Genomic DNA, 23,194 nt, shown 5'->3' with positions numbered 1-23,194 from the left:
GTTATACCAAGACTTTCTTAAGAGCTATTATAAAAACAAAGCCAAATAAAAAGACAACCCAATGATCCTTAGACTCTTGAGAACCTGCTTCACCAAACTGCTGTGCTTGCTCACCCTGTAGTTTCTGTATTGTAGCACTGTTTTTGTCAGACAACACCAACAGCCGGTCAACATTCTGTTTCAGCTGATCATTTTCAGCTACAAGGGCAGCATGGCTAGATTGCAGCTCTTGCTCAGCCACCTTAAGACAACTGATCTGCAGGTTTTTCTCTTCCACCTCCAGCCTTTGTTCCTGCTCCAGGTCTTTATACTTCATCTCTAATTCAGCTTGTGCTCTTCTTGCCTCTTCCAGCTGTTCTGAGAGACACTGCACCTCCTCCTGCAAGCGATGGGAAGACAGCTTCCTCTCAGCTAGTTCCAGCTCCATCTTCTCTCTGAGATCCTGAGACTCTCGTCTCTCTGCATCTAGCACATCCCTCAGGGAGCTTAGATCCACTTCCATCTTCTGGCACTGATCTAGGAGTGTCTGTAAAAGGATATGGAAATGAATGTAACTCTCAACTAGTTCAATACATTGCCAAAGCAAAGCACCTGAATTATATTTTAAAACTGCCATTAAATCCTTTTCAAATATCTAAGTAGCAGAAAGGAGGACATAAACATGGCAGAAATCTCAAATTGTTAGAAAGAAACTGCCCTACTATTTGCAAATTGCAAGAAAGCAATGCTGGGAGAAACAAGAACTCTCAATTTTGGTAAAGACGTCTTTATTTAGAGCAGGGGAATGTAGAGAAATAAACAATACAACAGTGGCTATGAGTTCTCTTTTAGAGGAAAGAAAGCTTCCCAAAAAGGGGAGGAAGGACTACAACAAAAGAGGGGGAACTCAACAATTGCAGAGTACAGTTAGAAAACAGAACAAAAGCGTGTATGTGAAAGGTGGTCAAAAATGCTGAAATAGGAAACTGGAGGTAACAGAGTGCTCCACACAGTGCCCACTGCTTCAAGAAAGATCCCACAAAGCTGGCTGACACTGACCAGAGATTTAAGACAACCAAGGAACAGAAACAGACCCTACACTTGCCAGAATTCCTTTTGTGAAACTTCCTCCTCCCGGAACTGTGGATGGTCAGCTTAGCTAGTTTCAGGAGGAGGCTGATGAGGAGCTCCCTTTACTTTATGGGTAGGAAGAGAAGCTTCAGCCACATGGCCTCAAGCTTATATGTGTACCAAGGTCTCCCTCTGACCATATAATGTGCATGAGAGCAGTCAAACACACAGAGGAGGAGCCAGGGGATCCCAACAACCATGCCATGAAGATATCAATGCCACCACTCCATGAAACACCCTGGTGAGCAATGTAATCAGTAGGGAGTACAAGTCAGCTCACTGAGGCTCTTCACCTCTGCCTGGTGGTAAGAGGTCCCACCACCGTGCCTGGCTGGGACACACGGGAAAAGAAAATACAGTGATGTATAAGTGTATAAAAGTTATTGAAGTGAGGTTTAGCACTAGATTGGCTGGAGATTGTGCAGCCTACTAGCATGAGACTGATACAGTGTAAGTATCTTCTGAAGGGTTGAAGAATTATTTTCAGAAGTTCAGATATTGGAAAAAAAATTTAAAATACACTCATCCTGTATCTGCAAACAAGCCTTTTAAGAGATTGCATACTAAACCCTGTCTCAAGGGGCACATGTATATATAGTCATATATGCACAGACTTGATCTCATTCTCTTCACGCTCCAAAATGATTAAGTGAGAGCCAATACCACTCCAGAAGCTGTGTCATCATATTAGCAAGTTCTCAGCAAGACATACCAAAGAATATCCGTATATGTTATGATCTGGCCTGGATACTGCAGTCCAGAACAGCGTAGCTACAGCTGTGTTAGGCCCTTTTGTCTTAGGCAAAGTATTGTGTATTTGATGGCTTTGAATGTATCAGTCAGCAATGTGGAGTATGAATAGCTTTTGTCCCTGTCCACCTGCCCAGAATCTGGGTCACCAGAGATGGCTGCTGCAGCGTCCCTATCCCTGTTGTTTGGCTGGATCTACTATAAGCTATGCATACAGACCTGAAGCTCTAAAACCTGACCTGAGGGAGCTCCCCAGCTGATTTCATGCTGGAAACCTGGTGCCAGAAACAAGCTAATCTGAAATATTGACAAAGGCCCTATCCAGCACTTACACATGAGAGTAAGGCAATAAGCAAAGCATGAAAAGGTACCTGGTTTTGTTGTTCAGCAGTACATAATTCCTGCTGCAGCAATTCTACCACCTGAGTTCGTCCTAGGAGAGCTGCTTCCTGCTCCTCTAGCTTTCTCTGAAGTGTACGCAGGTTCTGTGAGAGAGAGAGTGCTATATCAGTATCTGGGAGGCTAACATAAGAAGGCTAGATTTCCTGGTTTCATCCATACACCTAGTTTTCATAACACAGTTACTTTAATAGCCTGAATAACTTCATTTTTGTTGACACTTATTCTGGAGCCCTGGTGCAGTAGGAAGAGCTCACCGCTGTTTCACAAATAAGGAACTGGAGCACAATAACTTAATACTTCTTTTTAACTGTTCTTTCTTTTCAGCTGATAGCAAATCAGCAGATTGAAGCTAGGACTCAAAGTCCAAACTAGCATCCCAAAAAACCCCAAACAATCAAATCATCTCTTCTCACCCCTTCTGAGTTACTCTGATGAGAACTGCTCTCTCAGGGTGTCTTCAGACTGGTAAAATTTCTTTTCCTTTCTCCTCCCATAAGATTATTATATCAAATATACCTGCTGCATCTCTACTTCCAGATCTGACTGGGCCACTATCTTGAGCAATTCAGCTTGGTGCTGGTGAACCTGCTCTTCTAGGAGAGCTTCCTTCTCCTGAATCACTTCTTGCAGGGAGCTCAGCTGAAAACATAAGCCACAAAATAAAAAAAAACCAACAAAGTTATGAGCTTGACAGACATGCAGGCTTTCTTTCAACATGCATCAGCATATTATGTGTGAGATGTCTTCAGCTTGATAATCCTATATGTCACCTTGATCAAATGGTACCTTTATCCTACTAATATATATATATAAACTGATAATATTTCATATCCCAGAAAGCAAAACCCACAGAATTTCATCTACAAACATGCAGAATGATAAAAGAGATGATTACTATATAATTACAAGTTCATAAAACTTCCGAGTTTTTATTTGTATAGGATGCAGCCCAATTCACAGACCAAAAGCTAAACCTGCAATTCTGAGTATTAACGAAAACCTTTCCATAAATAAATACAATGTAACACAACAGCCATTACATTATGTGATGAAAAGCTCCTCTGCACATCCACAGTAGAGCACAGAGAAGGAAAGGCAGGTCTGGGAGCTGAAAGAATACTCTGCCCCAGCTATCCCAAAGCCCACCACAGAACAGCAATGGCAGGCAGGGAAGAACCCAAATTCTGACCTGGAGGAAGAGACAGCCTGGCCAGGCCCTTCCAGGGGCTGTTCTCCCCTCCTCAGAGAGCCATCAGTCTCATTGTCCAGGTGTAAAACCCATTAAGACGGCTTAACTGCAGAGCATGTTTTGCACCAAGGGTGGTTACTGCCCAGGGGTATAGGATATATTATGGCACGCAGGTGAAGAGCATTTTAGGATTGTGGAAGACGCATGGAATGTCTAGTGGAGGAACCAAAGGCAGGGAAATGGATGGACCTAGGTGATTTGGGGAGGAACAAAAATGAAAAAATAGAGGGTAAGGGAATTAAAAAAGGCCAGTTGTGTGAACAGCGGCTGCTCAATATGCTTGTCTGGCCATGCCCTGCACCTCATCAGCAGTCTGTCTTGTCTTCTTATGAAACACCATTTCTCTTTCATTGTGGGAGAGGGTCTGTATTCAGCGTGCATTTGTGTGCGTATGGGGGATCTAAGTGCTAGTAACTCGAATCAGACTGTGGGTCAAAGAGCCTGTGTGTCCACGGTACCAGCAACTGGAGAGATTAGAGCAAGCGAACTTAAGTGCCGGCAACTGCAGTGGGACCACAGGTCAGAGGGCCTCAGACGCAATTGTCTCTCTTAAATTATCCAGTGTCAAGACACGTGGGAACGGTTCAAAGCCACATCAGGGGAGGTTCACACTTGACATTAGGAAACAAATCTTTGCCAAGAGGGTGGTCACAGACTGGAAGAGGATTCCTAGAGAGGTGGTCGATGCCCCAAGCCTGGCAGTGTTTAAGAGGCATTTGGACAATGCCCTTAATAACACGCTTTAACTTTTGGTCAGCCCTGAAGTGGTCAGGCAGTTGGACTAGATGATCATTGTAGGTCTCTTCCAGCTGAACTATTCTATTCTATCATGCTAGTGTAAGTGGTGGGGTGAGAAACACAAACACACACACAGACTGATGAATAGAAAAATGTTTCTGTACCTGTGTTGCATACTTGATTTCAGCATCTTTCAGATTCACTTTGGCTAGAGACAGCTGTTCCTTCAGATCCTGAACGGTCTCCTCTTTCTCCCTGAGCTGCTCTTTTAGTGCTTCAGTTTCCTCTCTATGCCCTTCACATGTATTTTGGTTATCCTGACATTGCAAGAGGAAAGAATTGGGAAGAAAAGAAACAAAAGAAAGTAAACTGATCAGTATTACTAGTCAATTTAAAAAAAAATAGAATGCTACTGCACTCTTGACTCCTGCCCAGATGCTTGTTTCTACTACATTTCTTAATTTCTTAACTTCACATTTTCTTTGTTTCTTTAAATGAAGTTGTCCTACATTAAGTAACTATTTTCCCTATTTCTATGTAGATACGCACAAGATGTCTTTAATTGGGAAGCGTCAAATCACTTTGGAATGGTTAATGATTCATGAATGCTTGCCATATAAACTAAAGTAAATAATATTATTAAATAAAATATAATACATAATCTATGATATGACCACCTTGATTTGTGAGGTTTTTTAATTTCACAGATTTCTCTAACACCAGAAATGAAATATTTTTTAATTAGCAATACAAGAATATTCTCCACATGACAAAGGGGCAGACATTAACCATTCTAGACTATAGAAAATGCCCATGGAAATCTCTTTAGACTGAATGGATTTATAGCAATGAACCTGTTAGAAATAAGCAAAGGGAACATGCAAACAATCATCAGTTCTACTCCACTCTGAGGCACTAAAATCCTCTGTTTATGACCATGAAATCCAAACTCAGACAACATTTCACATAAAACATGTGCTCAGGCTATGTCTACTCAGACATACTAGCACACTACACCCGCACTCTTTTTTTTTGTCTCTCAAAGACCACCTGTATGGCAGGCAATTCTCTAATACCACAGTTGTACACCTACTTAACACAGTCACATATTAGGTCCAGCATATCAACACTGTCACTGAGAAGCCGGGAAAACATCCCTCTGTTGTTATCATCTCAGCACTCCCAACTACTTCAAGCACTTAGTGGTGGAGATTTTTGACTGAATATATACAAAGTGTATCTCTCTCCTTTTCCTTGTTACAGGTACTGGATCAAAGATCACCAATAACATGGAGTCTACGGAGTATTTATGTCCTTTAAACCCATTCTGAAAAATTTATGAAGGGTTTTAGAAGGACTTATAAGTCGGTGTAATAAAAGTAAGAAAGAAGCTACTGTTCCTCAAAAGATGTGTCACCTACAGAGAAGGTCTTTGGAGGCAGGTACAATAGACAGACAAGGAAAGCTTTAATTGCACTTAAGCTTAGAAGTAGAACAGGGAAAAAAAAGAAACAACGGGAGTGCAGGAAGCTTTAAGAAGCCAGGGATATACATAATTTATAAGGCTGGGGCAAAGCAGTTGCTTGCAGGGAAAGATGGGTGGATTAGTTTGCTTACTTGGGATTAGCTTTCAGGATTGATATTTACAGTCGGATTTGGAAAAGCTTCTGATGAAGTCCTTGCACGCTGGCCCCTACATGGAGTGCCACAATTAAGGACAGCAGCACAGCCACAAAGTTCCCAGAACTCAAGCTTTCAAATGTCATGTTTTTCCAAAATGTATAAATTCTTATATCTGAACATAATTTGTGTTTATCCACTTTGGAAGTTTAGGAGGAACCTCAATTGTTCTGTTCACAAATACCAACTACTTAATGGAAAGATAGTACCAATTAGATATCTAAGATGGGGCCCCCATCATGGAGAGGAAAAAAAAGCCCTTTGCTTATTTATCCCTCATGATTTCCAAAAGGAACCGCTAATGTTCAATACCTCAGCACAACATGCAACCCTAACCTAAATTTTTCATCTTCAAATGACAGGGTATCTGTCTAGAAAATATCACCATTACTCAAGACAGCATCTACTTGGGGAAATAATTATAAATAAAGGAATCTGTAGCTTCTCAGTAGGTCTAACCTTACAAGAAAGTATCTAGAAAGTGCTTTCTGGGTCAAATACATAATACTGCAGGTAACTGCCCTAACATAATTTCTCTTAAATGATGTTCTAACCCAAAACCAATAAGGCTCTGGTCCACATCATTTCCACTGGAGACTGCATCAAGACCTCATTCCTCTAATTAGAAAGCCATTTTTCTTAATGGCTAATTTACACCCATCCATTCAGCTGTTAGTACTGCCCTTTCACTTCAAAAGTTCTCCCACTTTCTTGGTGCTTACCTTCCTCATACAACCGTAGAAAGAAATTATGTTTCCTCTCCGCCTTTGGTTGACTAAACAGCCAAGCTATTTTGAGTGTCTAGTAAAAGCAACTACTAACATGACGAGAGAATGGAAAGCCTCTTGCTGCTCTCAAAATTTATCTTTCCTAATTCCAAGTGAACAGAACATGACAACACTCCACATGGGGCCTTGCCACTCGTAGTAAATGGTTGGAAGGATAACTGTTTGCCTTACATAAAAAAGAGTAAGCCTCTTTTTAAAATCTACATCACACTGATTAACTGATGATAAGCTTTCTCTCGTTTTGCCTTCTTCAACTGATAAATTTGGACTTTGAAGCAACAACACTCATTAGTCCATAACAGCAAGTCTCCACAAAGTAATGTAGCATATGTACACCTGTGTGCTGTTACACATGAATAAGCTAAAAAACAGCCTCAGCAGCAAGACAGCAATGCGAAGTGACGTAGCTAAACAGCCTCCAGGGCCTTCCCTGTGCTCTGCAGCCAGGGGACTTTTTTCATGGCCTTGCAGTATACAGTGGCAGGATACCACAAGTGCTTGATCTTGTACTTGTTAAATTTTTGCCTTATTTTTATATTATATCAATCCTCAAGATCATCCAATTCTTCCTGTATGAAAACCAAATGCTGCTTTGCATTGCGAAAGATTATCAAGATTGTATTGTAAAGTGAATTACAGTAGCACATTTCTATGATTTTATGATGCCATCAGTCAAAACTAGTAAGCACAAGTCATGGCAGCAATCTTTACTCCATTTGCGGTCACCTCTCACCTGACAGCTCTCATGCTCACCCTTTAATGTTTCCTATAATCTTTTAATCTTTTTTTTCAATGTTTCAAATAACCCTTATCTTCTCTGGTTTAATGAACATCATCTGATGTCCTGCAATCTGTCTGGACTTCTGTCACATTTCCCTTACCTAATATTACTAACTTTTTAAGGAAAACTATGTGGTCAGCAGAACAATTTTAAATTTTCAAAAATTACCAGTTCCAGTGGGAGTTTCTAGCTAGTAACTAACGGCTTCTTTAATGTCTTGGTACAGGACACCTCATTTTTTACCTGGCTTTACACAATTATGGCTTGTTAACCATAAAACTTTGTGGTGGCACAGGCAGCTACATGGCTGGAAATTTTTTTTTGTTTTTTACATTTAAGTTACCGCCTTTCAGTTTTAATGACCTCCTTAACTCCTTGTTCCTGTATTTGAGCCAACCTTCCCTCTCCTTTGCTGTACTCACATGGCAGATAACATTTTGAAACTTAAAGCTCAGATAGACATGTGATTTCTGCAGGAAAGAACTTAGCTACAACAGATTACTGAAGATATGCAAAGTGAAACCAGCCCATACCCTTGAGGAGATCACGTTGTGCACTCCAAGGACATCTGCAGTAAAAGGAAGCTGGACAGACCAGCTTCCTACAGCATAGACAACCTTGCTGGAACTATCGATGTCCTGCTAACATGAGAGAGAGAGGACCTGCTAGCTCACTGGGACCTAAAATGGCACCAGATTATCAGTAGAGGCTAACAGCTTTTAAGTAGCCCTGTTCTCCCAACCTTGGGATGCACTTGCTCTTCTGATAAGGTCTGCGCAGGCAACGGTGATCCTTTCTCTGTCAGCTCCTCAATGCGTTTGTTCAGAGATGCCAGTTTGGCTTTGGCTTGAAGTTTAAGCTTCATCAGCTTAGCATCTGCAGCTTCTCGCTCTTCCTGTAAAAGAAGGATACAAGCTGACTGCACTTAAAATTCCAGCCGCTCCTCCCCACGCCTGCAGCATTGCATGGGGTTGTTGTGACCCAAGCGCAGGACCCGGCACTGAGCCTTGTTGAATCTCATACAGTTGGCCCCGGCCCAAGAGTCCAGCCTGTCCAGGTCCCTCTGTAGGGCCTTCTGCCCTCCAGCAGATCGACACTTCCACCCAACTTGGTGTCATCTGCAAACTTACTGACGGTGCACTCGATCCCCTCGTCCAGATCATCAGTGAAGATATTGAAGAGGACTGGCCCCAACACTGAGCCGTGGGGAACACCACTCGTGACCGGCCGCCAACTGGATTTGACTCCATTAACCACCACTCTCTGAGCTCAGCCATCCAGCCAGATTTTAACCCAGCACAGAGTGAACTTATCCAAGCCGTGAGCAGCCAGCTTCTCCAGGAGAATGCTGTGGGAGACTGTGTCAAAGGCCTACTAAAGTCCAAGTAGACAACATCCACAGCCTTCCCCGGGTCACCTTGTCATAGAAGGAGACCAGGTTAGTGAAGCAGGACCTCCCTTTCATAAACCCATGCTAGCTGAGCGTGATTCCCCGGTTGTCCTGCATGTGCTGCGTAATGGCACTCAAGATGATCTGCTCCATGACCTTTCCCAGCACTGAGGTCAGGCTGACAGACCTGTAATTCCCTGGATCCTCCTTCCGACCCTTCTTGTAGAGGGGCATCACATTTGCTAACTTCCAGTCATCTGGGACCTCCCCAGTTGACCAGGACTGCTGATAAATGATGGAGCGTGGCTTGGCCAGCTCCTCTGCCAGCTCCCTCAGTATCCTCGGGTGGACCCCATCTGGCCCCATAGACTTGTGGGTATCCAGGTGGAGAAGCAGGTCTCTGACTGTTACCTCCCCTGGTTGGCTTGCTTACCAGCTGCGTCAGGCAGTTATCTTCCACACACTCCAGGAACCTTCGAGACTGTTTCCTCTCTTCTGTGTTGTATTTCCAGCAGATATCTGGTAAGCTGAAGTCTCCCACAAGAACAAGGACTAGGGATTGTGAGACTTCAGCCAACCGCTTGTAGAATACTTCGTCTGTTTCCTCATCCTGGTTGGGTGGTCTGTAACAGACTCCCGCCAGGATATCTGCCTTAGCCTTCCCTCTGATCTTTACCCATAAGCACTCAACCTTACCATTACCTTCATTGAGCTCTAGACAATCAAAACACTCTGATGTACAAGGCTACCCCACCACCTCTTCTTCCTTGCCTATCCCTTCTAAAGAGCTTGTAGCCATCCATTGCAGCACTCAGTTGTGCGAGTCATCCCACCACATTTCCATGATGGCGACCACATCATAGTTTTTCTGCTGCGCAATGGCTTCCAGCTCCTCCTGCTTGTTGCCCATGCTGCGTGCATTGGTGTAAGTGCACTTCAGTTGGGCTATTGATCTCTTCTCCAACACAGGCATGCCACCCTTAGGCTCATCCCTAGCAAGCCTGATTTTATCCCCTTCCCCCTTCGAATCTAGTTTAAAGCTCTCTCAATGAGGCCTGCTAACTCCTGAGCCAGGATCCTTTTCCCCCTTTGCGACAGGTGAACGCCATCTGTCTCCAGCACGCCTGGTGCCATGTAAACTGCCCCATGACTGAAAAACCTAAAATTCCACCTCTGGCACCAGCCTCTGAGCCACACGTTAATGAGATGGGTCTTCCTGTTCCTTTCCGTATGCCTCCTGGCTACTGATGGGATGGAGGAAAACACTACCTGCACTCCTGATCCTTCAAGTAATTGCCCCAGTTCCCTAAAATCCCTTTTGATCGTCTTTGTGCCTCTATCAGCTGCCTCATCACTGCCAACCTGAACAACCAATAGTGGATAATAATCGGACGATTTTAGCAGCCTAGGGAGCTTCCTAGTAATGTCTCTTATCCTTGCTCCAGGGAGGCAGCAGACTTTCCTATGGGATGGGTCTGGTCAGCATATCGGGCCCTCTGTTCCCCTCAGAAGGGAGTCGCCTACGAGAACTACCCTTCTTTTTTTCCTACCAGTGGCTGTTGTAATGCGTGGGGCTGACTGGTTCCCCTAGTCAACCCCTTGGATGGATCACTGTCCACATCTTCATACTCCTGGCCCTCGAGTTCCAGAGCCTCATACCTATTGTGTAAGGGCACCTGGGAGGGCGAGGTAGGCCAGGAGAGGATTCTCCTCCTGTGCCGAGCAGGGATCTGTTTCCATCCCCCTCTGTCTCTTAGGTCCCCTCCTTCTGCCTGGTGGCAAGAGGGTAGGGGAGCCTCTCCTTCTCCTGATGCTTCCATCTGGCATGCTCATCTCGGGGATGGTAAGGAGTGGCTCCACCAGCCTATCTCCCTCTCGCACTCCCTGATACTCCTCAGTCTTGCTACTTCTTCGTTCAGCTCTGCCACCACGCTGAGCAGATCCTCCACCTGCTCGCACCTCACACAGATGTCTTGGCAGCCCTCCATCACCAGAGCAAGGCTCTGGCACTCCCTGCAGCCAGAGACTTGGGTGGCTGCATGTTTTAGTGGGAGCTCTGTCTGCATCACCACATCCCTTCTGGCGATGGCTTTTGTCCAAGTGGAAACCATGGCTAAGTCTCTTCCGGGAGGGCGTAGACCACAAGAGAGCTCGGCAGCTGCCTGCTCACTCTGCCTGCGCAAACGGCCGTGCCATGCCCTGTTTGCCCATCCTGTTCGCTGCGCTCCTGGCCACTCACGTTCCCTAGGGGCCCGTTTAACTCTCCCGTGGTTGCCCCAGCAATGCCCAAGCCCTGTCTGCCTCGCTCGTGAGAGCAGCTGTTTTTTCTTTGGCGCGAGGGCCCCACCAGGCTCTTTATCGGGTTCCCCGGCACAGGAAACCCCCTTTTCCACCCCAATCTAGTGCCCAGGCGCAGGACTTACCGTTGCTGCCGCCGTGTGCCTCGCCAACTGAGTGCTGCTTCTGGGATCTCCGCATTTAACTCTCCCGCAGTTGCCCCAGCAACGCCAAAGCCCCGTCTGCCTCACTCGCGAGAGCAGCCAGTTTTTCTTTGGCGCAAGGGCCCCACCAGGCTCTTTATCCGGTTCTCCCCCAGATATAACTTATCTACTCTAGAAGGAATTACCCCTAATCAAAATGAACAGAAGCTATCCTATATCTCTTGGGTTAGGGGCCATTCTTTGGATTCTTAGGAAAAGTTCTCTGGAATGGATGCATTTAGTAGTGCAGGTGTCTCAAATGTTCAAAAGAAACGGGAGGCTGGCTTGCACAGAAAGCTGAAGCGGCATTTTACTCGTGCTCCCAGGTCCCCAGTGAAAGAAATGATACCTTGAGTACAGTTTCTTTTTGCTGGAGCAGTGCATCCTTTTCTCGGATCAAATCCTTCAGCTGAACAACTAGTTTTTCTGTTTGGGCTAGGCGCTCCAATAGCTCCTCAGGTGCCTCCTCCATGCTTTCTGCTTCTGGCTCTAAAGCTTGTACCTGAAACAGTGAAACAAGTGCTCTGGAGGAGAAAAGTCTAAACAGACTGCAGCATAGCATCCAAATGATACCTTCAGCTCCACTCCTAAGTGCTGCACTCTGTTCCTTGCAAGCATCTCATGTAGCCTATAAAACTATACATAATTAGGTGAAACCAGGAGGAAAGCTCAGGATACCCATGAGCCAATACACAAAAAAAAGAGCACCTTTACTGAACACAACACCAGCAAATCTGAAATGAGTGGCACTGGAGAGACTCTACCACTCACACACTATCCACTGTCTCAAGTACCAAAGGGCAACATACATATCAAGCCTTCCACTGTCACCCAATCATGCAGAGCTCCCCTTTCTGCTACACAGAATCATTAGTACTCTTAAAAGTCTTTCTTCACCCTAATTCTAGTTCATTTTCTAGGATCACCTTGAGATGTGGAAATTAAGGAGATTATGGTGTGCCCCACAAAAGTGCTGACTTGAAAGGTCAGGAATATAGGAAAAGCAGAGTAGAATGACAGCTCAGTCTAGTGCTCAGCAATGAAGAAACAGGAAACAGTTCTCACTGCAGTCAAATGATTCACTCTCCCCAAACTAACTCTTAATAAGATCTGAAAGTCTTTAGTTAACACTGTACTTACAGCAATAGAGGATTCAGTAACTGCATCTCCATCATCACCTGACAGTTCTTGTAAAACAGTACTTGCTAAACCTGACAAACGGCTCAGCATCTTCAGCCTAAAACAAACAAACAAACAAAAAGAGTCAGAATACAGTTAGAGTCAAAACCGCCACAAAGAATACGCACGCCTTCATGTTGATCTCTAACGTTACAGAAGTGACAAGGCTTACAGGGAGTACATCTCCTCTGCCAAGAGAGACAAGCCAAAGTAAAACCTCAGGAATAAAGAAGTGATCATGTTAACAAAAGCAGCCAGATTCTCTGAACATAAAAGCAGAGGATGGGCTGGTAAGACACATGAAGATACCTTCACCACTCTACATGTATGATTGAAAAAATACATTTTTATATCAGATTTCAAGTCACCCTCATAGTTCATTCTTGATCTTTCTTGACAATGACATTACAGAACCATGATCTGTTCAGTTTACTCAAGAGTAAGTGGTTCTTAAGTGAAGTCCCTTCTTTACAGGCCACATACAGGAGAGGACAGGACCATGACACAGGAGAATAGTCTGGAGAGGGTATATATTCCCTGGCTGCTGCTCAGCATACCTTCTTTCCTTTCCTTGAAATTCAGGAGCCAAACTGATCCAGCAAGTGGAGATAAAGAACCAGAAAAATGCAGCAGTACCATCCAGCAATACATAATTTGCCATTTTGGGGACAGTGGCAGATTAAGTTCTCCATCATTAACCCAGATAATGGGATACAATCCACCTCAGTAAGTTCACCAAATTCTAATGAGCAGTTGATAAGCCAAAGTATAGAGCTGCCAACCAGAGGGATCTCAACAGGCTAGAGAAACAGATGGACAGGAACATCATGAAGTTCAGAAACAACAAATACAGAGCCCTGCACCTGGGATGGAACAAACATATGCAGTACAGGCTGGGGACCAACTGGCTGTAAAACTGTGTTGCAGAAGACAACCTAGGGATGCTGGTGGATAAGCTCAACATGAGTCAGCAGTGTGCTCTCACAGCAGAGAAGGTCAACTATATACTGAGTTGTATTAGTAAGACTGCAGCCAGCAGGTTGAGGGAAGCAATTATTCCTTTCTATTCAGCACTTGTTAAGACTACATTTGAAATACAGTGTCCACTTTCAAGCTCTGATACACAAAAAGGACAGGGACAAACCGAAGCAAGTGCAGCAGAAAACCCCCATGACGGTTGGGGATTGGATTACAAGACATACGGAGAGGCTAAGAATGCTGGGCTAGTTCAGCCTTGGAAACAGCAGGTACCGAGGGGGATATAATTGCTGTCTGCCCTATAATCGCCTATTAGGTAGCTAAAGACAGAGCCAGACACTTCTTACAAGGTGCACAGCAGGTGGACATGAGGCAGCGGACACAAGTTGCAGCATAAGAAATTTCAATCAGGAAAAAAAAAAATATGCACAGGAAAGATGATAAATTCTGGAATAGGCTCATAGCAACCTGATCTGACTTTGAAGTTAGCCATGCTAAGAGCAGAGGGTTTGACCAAATGAACTCCCAAAGTTCCTTAAGACTTAAATCATTCTAGTATTCTATGAAGAAAGGTCACATGTGACACTGGACATATCTGAAAAGCTATAGATCTGTCCCAGCTTTAAGTCCATGCCTGTAAACGGCAAAATAATCTGTACAAATATAAAAGAAGCTCCAATAGGGCAAACTGAAACTAGGCAAGCTCGCGTTAGCCATGAGATCAAGTTTACGTTACAATAATTATCTCCATCAAATGGAATCTTTTAATATGACAAGATGTCTCTCTAGCTAGAAGTAGGCTTCTAAAGCTGGCTACGATGATCCACTCATTCCTGACCTCCTTTATCTTAGTAAGCAAATCTTTGCTCGTAGATTGCCACTTAAAGCATGGAAATACTGACAGTGGAGAAAACAGTAGTGCATTATTTTTCTGTAGCAGTCACACCTTCTAGCCACCTGATTTCGCCTAAGTAGAAAATGTCACAATGCACATTAGAGCATCAATAGCAGAAAAGGGCATGTGAACACCAACCTCTTTTATGCACCAAGTAGCTCATAGGTTTGCTTATTCAGTAGTAAAGAGGTTTCCAAGACAGAGCAGTCATACACGGGTCCTTCATGCCATTTTTTTTTTATCTTTTGGGTACTGACAGGTTGCATGAACGAAGACTCTTGACGGAGAGAGAAAAAAAAAAAAAAAAGAAAAAAGAGGAAAATAATTTATCCAACAGTAAAACAATAAGCCCATTCTTCATCCTACACAGTACACTTTGGGATTATTACATTCAGTCATTTGCAATAAGCATAAAAAGTGAAAAATCTTCCCTGTTCAGGAAACTGGATTTCTCCTGTTCTTGCAGAGACATGCCCTGGTTCCTTATACTGTATGGCATGAGCTTAGTCTCTTCAGCCTACAGAATAAAATGCTCAAGAAGCAGTTAGTGAAGCAAAAAGACATGAGGAAAGAAGCCAGGCCTCAGACAGTCTCTTGCAAAGAGTTCTAGATGATGAAACTACTCAAGAAGCCTACTGTCAGAAAGCCAGGACTGTCCACGTTCTGTGTCAATACAATAGCCAGTGAGAAAAGTACTGGTACTTTGCTTACTTCTCAGCTGGCTCGGGTGAGACTGAGGCATGGAATTCCAGAATAATATAGTTTTACAGTTCCTGCTAGAGAAATTTCTTCTGTCAACATCAACTGTTCACCAAGCTGGTAATATAAAAGACTCATTTAAAGACCTGGAATCCCGGGTTCATTATAAGAATAAACGTATTCATAGTTGTGTAAACCACCACCCCCACAATGCCCCAGTGAGGAACAGAACCTGCTGTCTTGGCAGTGGTAAAAGCACATTTTAGAAAACAGTCATCCAAATGCAAAAACGCCTCTTTCTGACTGTCACTAATATTTGAAGAGGATGGATCTGATCTTCCTATTGAGCATTAGGCCACAGTTTCTTAAAGCCACAAATGCACAATATGTGGTTGAGATGTGATGTGAAGTAGTATAAGATAACATGATCTAGGACTGATAGAAACAATAGATTAATTACTAGAAGTGGTATTAGAAATATGGAAAAAAGTAGAATGTAGGCATCTGCAGACATCCATTGTAATGAGATATATGTGTGGGGCTCAGCACATACCTGCATGCTACAGGCATTACAACTTCAAGCATGTGTACATGGACTATGTTGACAAAAGATTCCCTGGCCTTTGTCCAGGCTGGCTACATTAACCTGATACTGAACTCAAGCTAATATGCCGTGCTGGGCTTGGCTCACAGTTGACTTCGGCTCACAGTTAGCCTCCTCAAAATGCAAACAGAGGAACTGAAGCCTGTCTGCACCTAACTGCACAGGCATGGACTTTAATAACCTGAACAAAAGTCCTGTACATTCATGTCTTTTGAACTCACTTTTAAATTATATTCTCAGCTGAGCTGAATATGGCAAGGCATGTGAAGGGAAATGAAAAGTGATTCTACAATTATATAAACAGCAAAAGGAAGCCCAGGGAAAACACAGGCTCACTGCTAAATGTGGCAGGCACCCCGGTCACAGAAAAGGCTGAGGTACTCATTGTCTTCTTTCCCTCAGTTTCTAGTGGCAAGACCAGGCTTCAGGAATCCCAGTCCACCAACACCTGATGGAAAGCCTGGAGCAAAGACAACTTACCTTATGTGGAAGAGGACCAGGCTAGGGAGCACAAACTGGCCATACACAAGTCCATGGGGCCTGACAGGATGCACCCAGAAGCGCAGAGGCGGCCGGCTGGTATCACTGCAGTGTGCACCCTCAGCAACTTTGCAGCTGCCACAAAACTGCAAGGAGTGGCTGATACCCACAAATGGGTGTGCTGCCATCCAGAAGGACCTGAACAGGCTGGGGAAATGGGCTAACGGGAACCACATGAAGTTCAACATAAGCCATCAATCCACCCTCATGGCAAAGGCCAACAGCATCCTGGGCTGCATTAGGAGCATTGCCAGGAGGAAGGTGATCCTCAGCACTGGTGAGGCCACATCTGGAGTACTGTGTCCAGTTCTGGGCTCCCCAGGACAAGAGAGGTGGGAACTTGTTGGAGCAAATTCAGCAAAGACAACAAATCGATGGCTCAGAGAGGATCTTATCACAGAATGGGTGAGGTTAGAAGAAACCTCTGGAGGTTATCTGGTCCAACCTCCCTGCTCAAACAGGGCCACCTAGACTTAGTTGCCCAGGACTGTGTCCAGACAGCTTTTGAATATCTCCAAGGACATTTCCTTGGGCAAGCTGTGCCAGTCCTCAGTAACCCACACAGTAAAAAAGCATTTTCTGATGTTCAGAGGGAACCTCCTGTGTTTCAGTCTGTGCTTGTTGCCTCTCATCCTGTCACTGGACACCACTGTAAAGGACCTGTCTCAGTCTTCTTTGAACTCTCCCTGAGAATAAATCCACGAACAAGCATAACAGAGCTTTAAATACTGTCCCAAAGCCAACAGTCCACACACAAGGTGGTAGCTGTCTTATGCATTAGCCTCAAGGACTTGTGGCAGGAATACCCTGGTACTTGCACTTCGTATTTACTTCTGAGCTTATAGCAGGAAAGCGTTATACAATGCTGGCCAATTTCCTCATACACAGAAGTAGACAAACACAAAAGGACAGAGGTTATTCTGTGTTCCACTGCCTCACCCAAATAAAGTAAACAGTACAGCTCTCGGAGACAAGACTATTGCTCTTCCAGGCCATACTGACTTTGGTATGGATTTCCATTTTTGTAATTAATAGCAGAACACAAAAGACCTGCACTGTGTTTATGATGTAAGCCAGTATAGTTGAAAATAATGCTTTGCTCAGCATTCCTATGACTGGCTCGTGAGACTTTACTTTCAACACTGGGACTACCAGCGGTGTCCTAGAAGACGCTCCTTTACTCTGAAATATACTTCCCTTACTGACCCAAACAGCCTAAGTCCATTACTAGCCACAGGATAGTCTGCATATGAGTAATAAGCAGTGCATAAATCCATGCATTTCTGTCTCTAGGTATCAGCCATAGGGAAGAAAGACTTGACAGTGTTTTTCCCTAATTTATTCTATTATAAGATTATTACACATAAATTAAGTTTAATTCTTTGCATTTTCCTTCTTTTGAAGGGAAACAGGCACTGAAGGCATTGCTGCTGTACACAAGCCCTGGACCAAACCTCTCACATTGTGCAGAGGAGCTCTGAAAGGGACAAGGATCGAAGAAGAGCAACAGGTCTTGACCACTGCTGCCACCGACAATCCCAGGCTTCAGGACCTAGCAACAACGTTCCACCCAGGGAAGGGGAAGCCAGCCCAATGCAGCTACAGGAATGCACGGTTGCCCCACCAGTCCCGTAGATTTACCAACGAGAGCAAAGCTGACCGCAATACCTCCGGCGGGCCTCACAGGGCAGAAACCTTCCCAGGACGGGCTCTGCTCCCATCTGGGCACCGCGGTCAGACAGCCGGCGAAAGGCAGCGCAGGCACCGGCGCGGTGGGTGCACGGAGCACGGGAGAGAGAGGAGCCCCGCCGGCCAGCCCGCCCCGCTCTTCCGCACCGCCCTGGACACCAAGAAGCTGCGAACCCGCCCCGTTCCTTGGGCCCTGCAGGCCGGCAGGGCCGCTCCCAGCGGGGCTGGCAGCGGTGTCCCAGCGCTGCACGGCGGAAGGAGCCCGGTTCGGGACCACCGCCGAGAGCCGGGCGACAGCGCCGGCCCCGCAGACCGCACACAGCGGAAGGACAACGCGGAGAGGCGGGGGGAAGGCACTGACCTGCCGGCGACCCACACCCGCCGACCCCAGCGACGACTCCACCGCTGTAAAACCAATCCCGCCCCCCGCCACCTCAGCACCGGAACACGCCGCGGCAGCTTCCGCCTCCAGCGCGGCCCCGCCTCCCCACAGGAGGACAGCCAGTCAGCTACGGAGACGCGAAGATAGACATGATCATCATCTAATTGCGGCGAAGCAACCGCCTCGGCACCATGGTTATCCTGACACATGGCACAAAACCACCAATCCCGAGTAGGGCTTGGGGACCCGCCCCATAACAAGGAAGCAGCCAATCAGCCAAGGCTTTCTGAGACATATTTAGGGGTGTGGGGAGCGCGTGGCTGGTGCGCGCGCTGGCTCGGGTCCGCTGCGCTGTCGGTGCTGTGAGGTGGCGGAGTCCCAGGCTGGTTTGGGTGGGAAGGGACCGCTAAGGATCACCTAGTCCACGTCTTTCACTCGGTCAGGTCGTTCGAAGGCCCATCCAACCTGACCTTGAATGCTTCTGGAGGTGTCTAATCTAAACCTACCCTCTTTTGGTTTAAAACCGTTACCCCTTGTCCTGTAACTGCAGCCCATGGTAAAAGGTCTTTCTCTGTCTTTCTCCTAAGTCCCTGTTATACACTGAAAGGCTGCAGTAAGGTCTCCTTGGAGCCTTCTCTGGGCTAAACAACCCTGATTCTCTCAGCCTTTCTTCCCAGGAGAGGTGTTCCATGGCCTCCTCTGGGGCCACTTCTAACAGGTCCACGTTCTTATACTGGGGGTCCCAGAACTGGACACAGTACTCCAGGTGGGGTTTCATGAGAACGGAGTCGGGGGTGACAATCATCTCCCTCAACCTGCTGCCCACACTTCTTTTGATGCAGCCCAGGATATGATTGACTTTCTGGGCTGCAAGTGCACGTTGCCAGCTCCTGTCCAATTTTTCATTTACCAGTATCCCCAAGTCCTCCTCCTCAGGCCTGCTCTCAACCCATTCACCTCCTAGGCTGTATTGATACTGGGGATTGCCCTAGCCCAGGTGCAGGGCCTTGCACTTTGCTTTTTTAACTTCGTGAAGTTCATGAAGACTTTATGAAGTCTGAGCAGCACAACCTCATAGAATCATAGAGCTGTTTAGGTTGGAAAAGACCTTTAAGATCTCCCTCACCTCCCAGCTGTCTTCATCCCGTGTTAGCATATACATTCAAATGCACTCGTATCCCTGCTTCTGATGTGACCATGTAGCCCTGCCATAGGGGCAGGGTATTGCCATAGACTGTACTGAGTTCGCAAGGCTTCAGGACTAAGGCTTGCCAAGCCTGCTCTGAATTTTTCATGACCTGCCTGCAGCTTTGTTTCACTTGGTTTAGCTGTGAGAGCAATTTCTCTAATTATGAGGTGTCTATGGCTAATTTATTTTACTTATTTATCCCTGTGTGGTATAACCATGGTTTTATATAGGTAGTATTAGTAAGTAGTTATTCTAGGTAGAATGAGATATTTACAACTCTAACACAATGATGTAGAGAAATACAGGCCTGGTAAAACAGCTGAGGTCTTGAGAAGTGGAGACACAGGATTTGGCATAGAGGAGAACAGACATGGGATGATAAGAGATGGGGCACAGGCTTTGTGCTGGTAGACCCCATGGCTATAAACAACTAACTAATGATTAGTTAAAAAAATGCAGACCCAGAGCTGGACAAAACTGGTTTCAGGGGTAACAAAGTAAACATATCTAAGATATGTACAGGGCACCATGTAAGATATGGAGTACATTCAAATGTAAATGTAAAAAGAAAGAGAAAGGTGTAAATTTATGTTAGCAAACATATAAACATGAGCCTAAGTGAAAGAAAAGAAAAGAAAAGAAAAGAAAAGAAAAGAAAAGAAAAGAAAAGAAAAGAAAAGAAAAGAAAAGAAAAGAAAAGAAAAGAAAAAGAGGAAACCATTAACAAGAATATCACATTCCTCCCAGTGAAGGACTCCAGATGCTGACAACTTGCCATGATACCCTGCCACCACAAACACCAGAGTGAACCACAGATCTTAATATCCAGAGGAGCAGCAGTCAGGTGAGTGTAACACCAGAAAAGGCATAGAAACTAAGTGTGTGTGTTGCAATTTCAATTGTATTTTTACGATTAGTGCAACTTTTTTCCTGTATATAAGTACTCGACCTACATTATTTTTCTTTGCTTTTCTGTAATTAGATCTAGACTAACGATGGCTCTTGAACTAGACTGTTAAAATTTCTGTTATACTAACAATAAATTCTTGGCTTTACATATATATGTAAAGTGGTGTTGTTGATACTCTGGAGGGAAGGGATGCCATCCAGAGGGTCCTTGACAGGCTAGAGAGATGGGCCTGTGCGAACCTCATGAAGTTGAACAAGGCCAAGTGCAAGGTCCTACACCTAAGTTGGGGCAATCCCAAACATGGATACAGGCTGGGTGATGAGTGGATAGAAAGAAGCCCTGCAGAGAAGGACCTGGGGGTATTGGGGGATGAAAAACTGAATATGGGCTGGCAATGTGTGCTCACAGCCCAGAAAGCCAATCATATCCTGGGCTGCATCAAAAGAAGCATGGCCAGCAGGTCGAGGGAGGTGATTCTCCCCCTCTACTCTGCTCTGGTGAGACCCCACCTGGAGCACTGCATCCAGCTCTGGGGGCCCCAACATAAGAAAGACATGGACCTGTTGGAGCAAGTCCAGAGGAGGCCATGAAGATGATCAGGGGGCTGGAGCACCTCTCCTATGAAGACAGGCTGAGAGAGTTGGGGTTGTCAGCCTAGAGAAGAGAAGGCTCCAGGGACACCTTATAGCAGCCCTCCAGTACTTCAGGGAGGCCTACAGGAAAGATGGGGGGGGGGACACTCTTTGTTAGGGAGTGTAGCGATAGGATGAGGGATAACGGTTTTAAACTGAAAAAGAGTAGATTTAGATTAGATATAAGGAAGAAATTCTTTACTGTAAGGGTGGTGAGGCATTGGAACAGGCTGCCCAGAGAAGCTGTGGATGCCCCCGCCCTGGCAGTGTTCAAGGCCAGGCTGGATGGGGCTCTGAGCAACCTGGGCTGGTGGAAGGCGTCCCTGACCATGGCAGGGGGTTTGGAACTAGATGATCTTTAAGGTCTCTTCCAACCCAAACTGTTCTGTGATCTATGGTTCTATATGTAAGGTATGCTTCCTCTTTGTCCATAAACAAGATTTTGAGCATAATGCTGAGTTCTTAGTTTGAGAATGTTTAGGAATGGTGTCTAACAGTGATAGAAATCCTCCATCTCCTTTACATACTGTCCTTCTTAAATGGATTAATGGTGATAATTTCCAAGGCTCAGTTACACTAGTATCTCACTACATTTCAGTAACACAGACAATCTTTTAATGGTCTTAATAATGTTTATCTGCAGCTTCAGTATAAGTAACTGAAATACTTGTGATACGTGGTCTTGTTGCATTGATTTAATATGCTCTTGAGAAAATGAATTTGAGGTGGTACTACTTACATTGGTTTATGATGCTGGCCAGAAAAGATAAGTACATGGACTGTTAAGCACTGTTCATTGCTTCAGGATCTAAAATTACTTCTCTTTGTTTTACTATAAAATGTTTATAGGTTTCCATTTTTTTTTTAATTACACTATTACTATGTTTTAACAGATACAGGTTTGTGAGGACAAAATGTTGGAATGACCATTCCTAAGTAAAGATGGTGATTGCCTCTGATTCTGTGCTATTGTTAGGAGTTGCCAGATCTGGTGGCCTGATGGAGGTGAGGCTGCTACAGCTCCATGCCCCCAGGTCCAACCAGTTGCAAAGCTGAGAATGTATTCTTAGTAGGCACACACACAAACACATGTACACAACACATATATACATGTACACGCAGCCAGCAACGCAGACAGAAGCACCCAGCACTCACACAAACACAAACAGCACCAATGGCTGTATCCTGTCCCCCTCTCTGGCTGATCAGGATGAAGATCCATCAGTGGGAAATATACACATATGCACAAGGCTCAGTCTACCCAGTAGCTGGCTCTGGATGCCTGGTCTCCCCAGCTGCTGGCACCTGGACATACTAGACCCCCAAGGCCCACAGCCCCACTGCAGTTGCTGGTACAGATCCCCTTGCACACACCAACATACACACAAATATGTACACTGTGGGTCCCTCCAGTTACTGTGATGAGACTCTCAGGAACCTTGCTTTCTCCAGCTGTCTGTCTCCTGCTCAGAGAAACACACACAGACAAGTGTGTCTCCCTCAACCCCACACCTTACAGTCTCTCCAGCAGTTGGGCTGGACCCCTGGTCCTTCTGATAGTCAACTCCACCAGTTGTCTCACTAACAGAGACATACATACACCCGGTTCCCAAACCACTTAACCTATTTGCTGGCTAGTCTGGCTTGATATTCACTAGTGATCGTATACTGACATACATACTCTCACTCGCTCCAGTTGCTAGCACCCAAGACATGTGGGACCCTGTGATCCACGGTCTGACACTAGTTGCTGGTGCTTAGATCCTCACTGATTCCAGTTGCTGGCACCAAATACATGCAGGCTTCTGTGACCCATGGTCCCCACTCCAGTTGTGGGCACTTAAATCCCCATGCACACACAGAGCTGCACAGCCAGAAAAAGAGTTAGACATGATAGAAGACAGGAAAGACTGTGCTGATCAGGCACAGGGCATGGCTCGACACTCATACTGACCAGCAACCATTATACATGCAACCAGCCCCTTGTATCCCCTTTCCCTCCATTTTCCCATGCTTGTTCATACCCAAACCACAAAGACCCATCCCTTTCCCCACCTTTCGTGCCTCCCCTAAACATCCCATTATAAATCTTGTGCAGTCCTCAAATGTTCTTCCCCTGCACCCCACAA

General features: G+C 45.3%; 1 protein-coding gene across 10 annotated transcripts in view; it reads right to left on the bottom strand.

Moving 5' to 3' along the window:
• GOLGB1 (golgin B1) overlaps nucleotides 1-18,375 on the bottom strand; it is a 60,901-nt gene extending 42,526 nt beyond the window's left edge. For 6 of the 10 annotated variants that reach the window (XM_087767132.1, XM_087767124.1, XM_087767131.1 and 3 more), the window contains exons 1-10: nucleotides 18,314-18,375; nucleotides 14,559-14,697; nucleotides 12,509-12,605; nucleotides 11,718-11,870; nucleotides 8,241-8,393; nucleotides 8,032-8,139; nucleotides 4,414-4,566; nucleotides 2,779-2,901; nucleotides 2,232-2,345; nucleotides 115-526 (exon numbers count right to left, since the gene is read on the bottom strand). In XM_087767132.1, the coding sequence (XP_087623258.1) occupies nucleotides 115-526; nucleotides 2,232-2,345; nucleotides 2,779-2,901; nucleotides 4,414-4,566; nucleotides 8,032-8,139; nucleotides 8,241-8,393; nucleotides 11,718-11,870; nucleotides 12,509-12,598 (1,306 nt within the window). In that variant the 5' untranslated portion in view covers nucleotides 12,599-12,605; nucleotides 14,559-14,697; nucleotides 18,314-18,375. Of the gene's footprint in view, nucleotides 1-114; nucleotides 527-2,231; nucleotides 2,346-2,778; nucleotides 2,902-4,413; nucleotides 4,567-8,031; nucleotides 8,140-8,240; nucleotides 8,394-8,628; nucleotides 11,672-11,717; nucleotides 11,871-12,508; nucleotides 12,606-14,558; nucleotides 14,698-16,203; nucleotides 17,872-18,313 lie in introns of those variants that run through there. The other 4 variants (XM_087767127.1, XM_087767125.1, XM_087767129.1 and 1 more) reach the window with 4 other exon arrangements.
• Nucleotides 18,376-23,194: the final 4,819 nt, after the last annotated feature.

Source organism: Nipponia nippon, unplaced genomic scaffold, assembly GCF_047370975.1.
Source record: "Nipponia nippon isolate SJK-2023a ecotype South Korea unplaced genomic scaffold, ASM4737097v1 scaffold_3, whole genome shotgun sequence".
NCBI lineage: Eukaryota > Metazoa > Chordata > Aves > Pelecaniformes > Threskiornithidae > Nipponia > Nipponia nippon.
Note: the sequence above shows the minus strand (reverse complement) of the source record. Positions and strands in the feature narration are given on the sequence as shown.